Genomic DNA, 9,011 nt, shown 5'->3' on the forward strand with positions numbered 1-9,011 from the left:
ACACACACACACACACACACAACGCTCGTGTAAACAGTAACCACACAGACACTTTGGACTTTGTCAGTGTGGAAGTGCAACCCAAAAGAAACTTCCACTTGCCTGCCACTCCACACAGAAGCCGCCACGACGTCACAGTGAGTACGCGCGTTCCCCATTTATAATTGTATTTTCACAAGTCCCCTAATACAACATAGACTAGAATGATCGATTGATTTATCGAGTCAGCCTGATTTCATATTTTATGAGGACAAATGTACCACACGCATTCATTCATTTCTTGTTATATATATTGAACTCATCAATATGTATTTCAATTTGAACCAATTGAAGCTGGTTAAATGACGAAAAAAAAAACATTTATGGCTTTAAGCGACACAAATTGGTCCCGAAGCTGATTTTTTTTTTCACCAGATGAAATATAAAATTCCATTTATCATCATCTAAAAAAAGCCGCCACAAAATGCTACGATCCAAAGAAATTCCAGAACGGACGAGAAATGAAGTCATTGACAGCAAACAGCCTGCAAAGGGTTACAAAAGCCATTTCTAAAGCTTTACGATTCCAGAGAACCATTAACCTCACACGGAGAAAACATGGAACAGTGGTGAATCTTCTCAGGAGTGGCCAGCTGGGCCAAAATATCTCCACAGGCATGTGAAAGACTCATTGGCAGTTGTAGAAAACGCTTGATTTCAGTTGTTGCTGCTCAGGATGCCGGAACCAGTTCTTTGGTTTTGGGCGCCGTTACTTTTTCCACACAGAGCAGGGGAACTTTGAATAGTTTTCTTTCCTTAAGAAATAGATTCACCATTTAAAAACAGCATTACCATTTAAAAACAGCATTTTATGGTCGCTTGGGTTAGCTTTGTCTGATATATTTGTTCGATGACGTTGAACATTAAAGTGGCAGAACTGTGATTTGAGAAGGGTATCGGGGCGTTCTTCGTGGCACCGTAAGTGCACGCGAAAAACGAAGATCCATGAATGTCCACGTTTTGCCTTTCAGACATGTTTGGTGGCCGCGTGCTTCTCTTCGTCTTCCTCTCAGGTGAAAAATGAAAATGAAACGCATTCAAATAGCGTCAGCGTAATATCAACGACGATGTCGGCACAAGAGGCCATATTCTCCCACGTGTCTAAGCCGCGCACTTTTCTGGCTGCGTGCACTCTCCCTTCAACGCAAATCTGTCATTTAGCAGCTGTAGTAATAGTAGTCGTAAGCAGTGTTCTAATAAAATGACTTTTATTTATTTCATACACAGTTACAAAAAAACATGTTCTACAACAAAGTGTTGGAGCGGCGTGCACGGCAATGGCGGCAATTAACGTCTATTCGCTACGCTGATATATTTTGCGAATGGACATTCACGTGTCTCGGGGAAAAAAACTCCACGCTCCGGGAATTGCGGCCAGCCTCAGACTTCAACGAGTCACGCCTCTTGGGCGGGTGAGAAGCCATTACCGGATCATTTTAAAAAAACGTACACACCAATGGGAGAATATGGCCCAATGTCGTTAATGACATCGTCCTAATGCGACTGCGATGTCGTCAGGAGGCGGAGCTTTCCTGGTGCGCCATCCTTACAGTGACAGCTGTTTGGAGGAGCGTCGGTATGCAACCGGCAGGCCGGTTCTGCGTGCTTGCCGCCCGTCCTCTGAGGCCCAGCAGTGGGCGTGGAAAGGTCGCGGCCTGCTGGCGTCCGTCCTCACGTCCAGGTGTCTGGCGGCGGGCCAGCCCCGCGTCACGCTGCCGTGTCGCGAAGGGGCGGAGCTACAGTGGATGTGTGACGGGGACACGCTGATCAGCAGCGGCTCGCCAACGGCGCCCTCTGTGAACTGGTGGCGACTTGCGCCCGGCAAACACGACACGCGTGAAGGAGCCGCCGAAGAAGAAGAAGGAAACTTCTGCAAACACAACAAATTCAGTAAGGCACGGATGAATGAATGAATACAAGAATGGATGGGTCGATGATTGACGAACCATAGGAATGTTTCATTAAGTCATCATATTATTCAAGAAATTGATGGATACCGGTCTCAAAGCAGAAGGCCAGGATATGGATAGGAACGAATGATGTAAGGATGTATGCGTGCGTGACCTGATGAATGGATGAGGAATAAATGAGGGATGGATGACTGAACAAACTGATAGGTACATTATTCAATGAATTAAGAATGAATAATGATGGATGATTTGATTCGAATCATTGGTGGATGGACGAACGAATGGGTCCAGCACGATCGCTGAGCGCTGACGCTTTGATTTTTACTCGAGGGCCGCGTCGAGCGTCGCCGGACGACGAACGCGCGGCGGCGGGAGGAGGAGCCGAGAAGGAGGCCACCGTGACGGAGCGACAGAAAGAATATCTGCGATGGTTTTATCGCGCCGAAGATCGTAAGAACTCCGCCGCGCTCGGCCGCACTTGCTGTCAATCTGATCATAAGAAATTGTTCGCGCTCAACAGCTAATATTGATTCCGCTACCGCACGATAAGCAATAGCGAGGCAAATTTGGAAAAATCGGAACTCTCCTTGAAACGGTCATTCAGGGAGGTCTTTGAAGTCATTTTGGCGCCAAACCAAACAAGTCATCGAGGCAGACATGTTGGCATAACTGTATAAAGTGACACTTGCATTTGTGAATGGGAAAATAATAACAGGGGAGTGTGGTAGAACTAGCGTCTCTAATGGGAAGCCTTCGAAGGCACATTCACTTGTTAGCTAAACTTCTTGTTGTTGTTGTTGTTGTTAAGTCTTCTACTGCTGTATATGAGCATGACGACGAGTACTTTTGACGTACGGTATTCTTTCTGTCAAATGTACATAAATGTTCACATGAAGTCTTAACAGGTTCACTCGAATGTGTTTTTTGATTGGATTTTTTTTTTTAACTTTGTTGTTACAGCAACTGTGTGGAAGTTCGTGCTGCTGGGTTTGGCCTTCGTCTGCCTTCTGGTCGGCTTTCTCTTGCTGGGAATGGGCGCCATGGCTAGCAGGTGTGCTAATGCTAACGCAAACGGACACGCCTCGCCAATAGGGCTGCCGCTATCGAACATTTTAGAATCGATTATTATTATTATTATTATCGACACCCGTAACGTCATAAAATCAGCAAAAATGTTGCTCATTTTCCCCCCTAATGTCTTATTTTGAAGAAAAAAAGATAAAGATAATCAGTTTGCTTTCATGGAGGACAACAAAAATCAGACAATATTCAATCTGAACAGGCTGAAATCGGAGGATTTGGACACGGTGTCGAAACAAATAATCGATGATCAAAATAGTTGACAGTTGATTCGTTTGGCCATCAATTAGTTGTTGATGAATCAATGAATTGTTGCACCTCAACTCATGAACTCACGACTCCACAGGAACAGAAGGAAGATCGCCAAGTACAAGGAGGCGGCGGCGGCGGCCCACAAAGGCGAAGACCGGACGTGGCCGGGAGGCGACGACGGCGACGACGACTGCGGCGCACGGACGCCGCGGATGGCGACGCCCTGCAACGGCGACACCGGCGAGATGAAAGCGGGCAGCATCGTGGTGACATGGAAGGACGGAAACACTTCGTGTTTGTACACCGACGCCCCGGTCGAGGACGGGCCCGAGGCCGAGGTCGAGCTGCCCCAGCCGAGCGAGGACGACGACAAGGAGGAGGAAGAGGAGGAGGAGATGAAGGATGGGCCAGACACATCAACGCGACCGACGACGACGTCTACTTGAACTTTGACATTTTCACTTTAAAGCCTTTGAAGCGTCTGTGCATTTACTTTAACTGACAGGATGATGATGATGATGATGATGATCAGGTCACCACAGAATAATTGAAATTAAAAAAAAAAAAAAAACACTTGATGGGTGTGCAAATGTGTCATTTAAATAATAAAATAGATAAAACAAAATATTATTTTTGTTACAGCTGGTTTGTTCGTGTATGTGCATGTAAAAGTGGTCAATAAAGTACTAAAGTATTTGTACTGCTCCGTGTCAATAAAGTTATACTTTAAATACATTTATATTAGCCTTTTATTATGTAATTGTTTAAACATACATGTTAAACATACATATTACAAATATTTATCTATTGACTTACACCAAAGCAGAACAAGAATAATATTATTTTTATTTGTTAACAAAAAATGTATAACCTACTTTATTAATATACACAAATATGATCAACTGAATTGGTGATGCCTGAATTCAATGGCATATGGTAATGGTTTATACCATTACATTTATGCATCATAATTTACACAATAAATGGACAAATAATAGATAATGACATTTAAAATTCAAACAAACAATTGCGCATAGTTGCCACCAGAGGTCACTGTTTCTCAGAATGAAGCTTCGACTCATCGTTGGTGGCACGAAGAATAAGAAAGACGATGACCTCGTTAAAATGCGAACTATTTCGCCGTTGAACAATGATTCCAGTACGTAAATATCTTGCGAAGAATAGGAAGAAATGACGTTCGAGGAGTGAAAAGGAGCAAAAGTTCATCAACTTATTTTTAGTGGAGTGTGCGAGTAAATCGCGATAGGGGGCGCTCACGTAAGACAAACCCTCCGACGAAGAAGAGAAAACCCGGAAGTGTGTCTGTAAACATGGCGGCCTCCATGTCCCCCTCAGCTGCCGTCTAACTGCAATCTTAACCTTAAACCTTTTTCACGTTTCCTGTTATTATTCGTATTTTTGTTCGACAGCCCGGCCAGGCTTCGAGTTTGAGGCCCCATGTGAGGATGCGGAGCGTCGGCGGGGCGGCCGGAGCCACGCTGGCTGTCCTCGGACTCTTCCGGCCCGGCGGTTGGGCGGCTGCGGGGCGGACGCCGGTGGGGCCGCAAAGGCGCCCGTGCTCGTCGGGACCCCCGTGGAGGCTCCTGTTCTTCGGCTCGGATCTCTTCGCTGTGGAGTCCCTCAAGGTCCTCGCGGGGGACAGGTTAAGACCACCTCATACGCACAATTCGATTATACAGTTGCACAAATGCACAAACATAAGTTATGACTAAGTTACTATTTTTTTCCCCCCTCCATTAAATGACGCTGCAAAAAATTTAATAATTGGTTTCCAAAGTAAAGACAAATGTTTGCAAATTTCCTTATTTTGATTAAACACAAAGATAATCAGAACATGATAATATTATAATATATAAAAATTTGAGAATATTCTCTGTTCAGATAATTTGGACAATTTTAAGTTAAGAGTGTCTCTAAATGATGAATCAATTATCAAAATAGTTTGGTAATTGATTAGTTGGTGACTGATTAATTGTTGCACCTCGAGACCACTTAAAAGTGAAATAAATGTTTTAACCGAATGAACATTAAAAAAAAACAATCGGATGACGTGCAAATGTATTGTACCAAAAAGTTAAATATAACCGAACGGCGTTTTCGGTAGGGTTCGTGCGGATGGCGCAGTGTCGTCGTTGGAGGTGGTGACGCTGAGCGACGGCGTTCCCGTGGCCAACTTCGCCCGGCACGAAGGTCTCCGGCTGCACCGATGGCCGCCGGGCGACGCGGACGGACGCTTCGACGTGGGCGTGGTGGTGTCTTTCGGCCGTTTGCTCCAGCGACAACTCATCGAGCAGTTCCCGTGGTGAGTGGGATGGCGCCCGATGGACGGATTTTTATTTTTTGTCCTCTGTAGTAATACGATTGATGAACCTCAAGTCAAGGTGTTTTTTTGTTGTTGTTGATGTAACATGTCGTCATGATTGCGTACATGCCGGACGCATGGTGTTGGTGCTTTATGAGCCTCCTATTTGAAGTGAGTCTTTTGCCACCTTGTGGCATCCATCCGCAACGACACACCGCTTTTCTCAGTTCTGCATGTTCTCTGTTTGCACGTTCAGAAGTTCTGACAGTGGACTCCTGCGGTCGGGCCTGGTCTCCATCCCCCGCAAATAGCGAAAATCTGCAAATAATTATGATTGCATAATGGCGAACCGCGAATACGCTGGGAGTCGACTTCACTGCGTTTCTGTTAGCCCGTCTATGGCGTTTTGCATTATATGTTAGCATTAAGCTAGCAGGCGTTGGTCGTTATACGGTTTGATTGATCCATTTTGTGTTTCACTCGATTTGTGTTTTAGGTAAAAATGGAGAATGTTGCGTTGTTGTCACGTTTTTTTGTGTGTGTGTGCGTCAGTGGCATCCTGAACGTCCATCCCAGCCTTCTTCCTCGTTGGCGCGGTCCCGCGCCCATCTTCCACACCATCCTCAACGGCGACGCCGTGACGGGAGTGACCATCATGCAGATGCGACCTCACAGGTAAACGGGAAGAACGTTCCACCGGGGATGGGTGTCAAAATGTTTATTTGCCGGTCCCAGCTGAAGTTTATGGTAAAGTGCTCGATAAAGATAAAGTTGGGCTGCGTTATACTTGAACACATCTCACAGCAAAACATTCAGACAGAATATACAATCATACCCGTGGGCATATATTCTTTATCCTCTGCAAAACATGACTAATATTACTGCAGCTTAGTTGTGACGATCTTCGTAAGTTTCATCATCAAATCTTCGTGTGACGTCCAGCGTCAAACGCGCGTGCACATATCCAGACCATGTTTGAGATTCGAGAACCTCACCGCCGTCACGGCAGGTGGTGACGCCGCTGCGGCTTTCCGACGCTCAGTCATAGTCAAGTGGATAGACGTTAACGTTAACCACATCGCTGGGTCACTAGCAAGTTCACTTAGATCATTGACATCGTTAAATGGAACGTAAAGAAATTAAAAAGTTTTTGTCGCATTTTTGTTGCGCCAATTCAGTGTACATTGTGCTTCTCCTTCTGGCCACCTGGGGCAGTATAGCACGTGCGCATGTATATTGACGAAAAAGCACAATGACAACAATGGTATTTATTTTAGTACCTAGTGCTGTCCATTTGCCTTCAGGTTCGACACGGGTCCTATCCTGAACCAGGTTCTCCACCGGATCCCCGAGAGCGGCACGGCCGACGAGCTCTCCGACGTCCTCGCCGCTAAAGGAGCTCGGCTGGTAGGTCGACGCCGAACGTGGCGTCGGCTCTCGGCGTTTTTCCCGGCTCGGGTTCTCACGACGTGATCGTCGGCAACCGACACTTTTCTCGCCAAAGCAGCTCCTGGACACGTTACGGACCTTGCCTCAGAAGATGGCCGACAAGTGGGAGCAGAGCCGGACCGGCGTCACTTTCGGTATGAGCGGCTTCCTGTTCGGGTCTGGTCGCTCGGCCAAGGACCGACGCTTCCCGTTCTTCCGACAGCCCCGAAGATCGGCGTCTCCGCGAGCCGGCTGGTGTGGGAGGAGCAGACGTGCGAGCAGATCGACCGCCTCTACCGAGCCGTCGGGTCGCGGGTGAGCGCGCGGCGGCGTGATCATCTCGCCGTTACGGCCAAACATTAAAAGTTTGCATTTTTTTAAAACACGAAAGCTTACATATTTTTTTTTAGGCGGGAGGCGGGGTACACTCTCAACTGGTCGCCAGCCAATCGCAGGGCACATACAAACAAACAACCATTCGCACTCACAGTTTTGTCATAGTCACACCTTTAAAAAAAAATAAAAAAAATAATAAAATGTTTTAATCATTTTTTAAATATTTTTCATAATCGTCAGATTTTTAAAAATCATCACACAATTTATACCTTTTTCTTTGTAATCACCTTTTAATTTTTTATTATCGTACAGTTTTGATTTTGTTCCAATAGTCACCTTTTTAAAAATGATTTTGTAGTTGACATTTTTTTACTTTGTATTTTCAATTTTTCCCTTTATCTTTAACATTTTCTTGTAATTACACTTTTAAAATAAATTTTTACACTGAAATAAATCTTTTCAACAATACATTAAGTCCATATTCACAGATTTAACCAAAAATTGTAATTGTATTTTTCATATCACCTTTTTAAAAAATATATTTCTGTCATCTTCACACTTTTTTGAAAGGATTTTGCATTTGTTTTTAATAATCCCACCCTTTTTTTAAACATTATTTCCCATAATCATCATAGCTTTTTCATTTATTAATATTTTTTGCACTCAGACCTTTTTTTCCCCCCAATTGATTTTTGGTAGGCACCTTTTGAAAAGATTTTTTTTCCTCAATATCCTTTTTCGTAATCACCACCTTTTTTATTCAATTTTGTTTTCCCACCTTTAAAAACACACAAAAACAGATTTAAAAAAAAAAAAAAAAAAAGTGTATTTAGGGGGCAAAAACTGGTGCTGGTCTGGACGTGACTTTGTTGTCTGTGGTTTGCGCAGATCCCCCTGAGGACCACGTGGATGGGGGCCACCATCAAGCTGCTGGACTTTGCGGGGAGGTGCCACATCTCGTTGGCAGGCGAGTCGGGTTCCCGCCCGTGCGTCGCGTTCGCCCTCGTCGGGACATCGACGTTTCTTTTGTGCTTTCCAGACGAGCGCGGGGAGCGGCCGCCGCCGGGCTCGGTGACCTTTCGCAAGGAGTCCGACGCGCTGGCCGTCCGCTGCAAGGTCGCTCGATCGCTCACTCGCTCGGACGCACTCGCGTTTGCTCTGTATGAACTATCGACGGTGCTTCTTGTTTTTTGTTTTTCAGGACGGCTGGGTGGGTTTCAAGGCGGTGGTCCTGAGGAAGCGTATGACGGCGGCCGACTTTTACAACGGCTACTTGCATCGGACGATGAGGCCGCACGCCGCCGCCGCGTTTGTCAGCCCGCCAAGGGGAGGGAGCGGGTCGACTTGCGAGACGCTTCGCGACCCCGCCCACAAAAACACGACGGGTGTTTCCTGAAGAACGGGGAACGTCGCCAATATTTTGGACTTTTTTTCAGAGTCGCAATAAACAATGTACTCAACACACGACTGTTCTCATGACGTCCGTCGCCGTGGCGACACATCACGTCACACCTTTGAATTGTACGCTAACGTCATAATGTAATAGAGTGTGACGGGGTGCCGCCAGACGTTTTCGGCACGTGTAAACAGTCTAATTCAATTACTCATTTTGATAATTACACATTTGAAAAGAAGTTGTAATC

General features: G+C 45.7%; 2 protein-coding genes across 9 annotated transcripts; both read left to right on the forward strand.

The window, feature by feature from the left end:
• Positions 1-13: 13 nt before the first annotated feature.
• si:cabz01068815.1 (solute carrier family 51 subunit beta) lies at positions 14-4,016 on the forward strand. Of its 2 annotated transcripts, XM_061755690.1 has the most exons (6): positions 14-137; positions 1,011-1,052; positions 1,558-1,929; positions 2,280-2,399; positions 2,910-3,000; positions 3,376-4,016. In XM_061755690.1, exons 2-6 carry the CDS (start codon positions 1,013-1,015, stop codon positions 3,725-3,727), a joined length of 975 nt encoding a protein of 324 aa, XP_061611674.1. In that variant the 5' UTR covers positions 14-137; positions 1,011-1,012; the 3' UTR covers positions 3,728-4,016. The 2 variants fall into 2 exon arrangements, with proteins under 2 accessions (XP_061611674.1, XP_061611685.1); XM_061755701.1 differs by lacking the exon at positions 2,280-2,399.
• Positions 4,017-4,542: 526 nt separating this feature from the next.
• Positions 4,543-9,002, forward strand: mtfmt (mitochondrial methionyl-tRNA formyltransferase). 7 transcript variants are annotated; one of them, XM_061755417.1, is made up of 9 exons: positions 4,543-4,944; positions 5,407-5,604; positions 6,157-6,279; positions 6,909-7,011; positions 7,109-7,187; positions 7,256-7,347; positions 8,257-8,335; positions 8,408-8,484; positions 8,570-9,002. In XM_061755417.1, the coding sequence occupies exons 1-9, from the start codon at positions 4,748-4,750 to the stop codon at positions 8,762-8,764; spliced, it is 1,143 nt and encodes a 380-aa protein (XP_061611401.1). In that variant the 5' UTR covers positions 4,543-4,747; the 3' UTR covers positions 8,765-9,002. The 7 variants fall into 7 exon arrangements, with proteins under 7 accessions (XP_061611401.1, XP_061611409.1, XP_061611381.1 ...); XM_061755425.1 differs by having other exon boundaries at positions 4,554-4,944; positions 7,112-7,187; XM_061755397.1 differs by having other exon boundaries at positions 4,558-4,944; positions 8,257-8,484.
• The last annotated feature ends 9 nt before the right edge of the window (positions 9,003-9,011 follow it).

The sequence above is a fragment of the Phyllopteryx taeniolatus genome, chromosome 2 (assembly GCF_024500385.1).
Source record: "Phyllopteryx taeniolatus isolate TA_2022b chromosome 2, UOR_Ptae_1.2, whole genome shotgun sequence".
Classification (NCBI taxonomy): domain Eukaryota; kingdom Metazoa; phylum Chordata; class Actinopteri; order Syngnathiformes; family Syngnathidae; genus Phyllopteryx; species Phyllopteryx taeniolatus.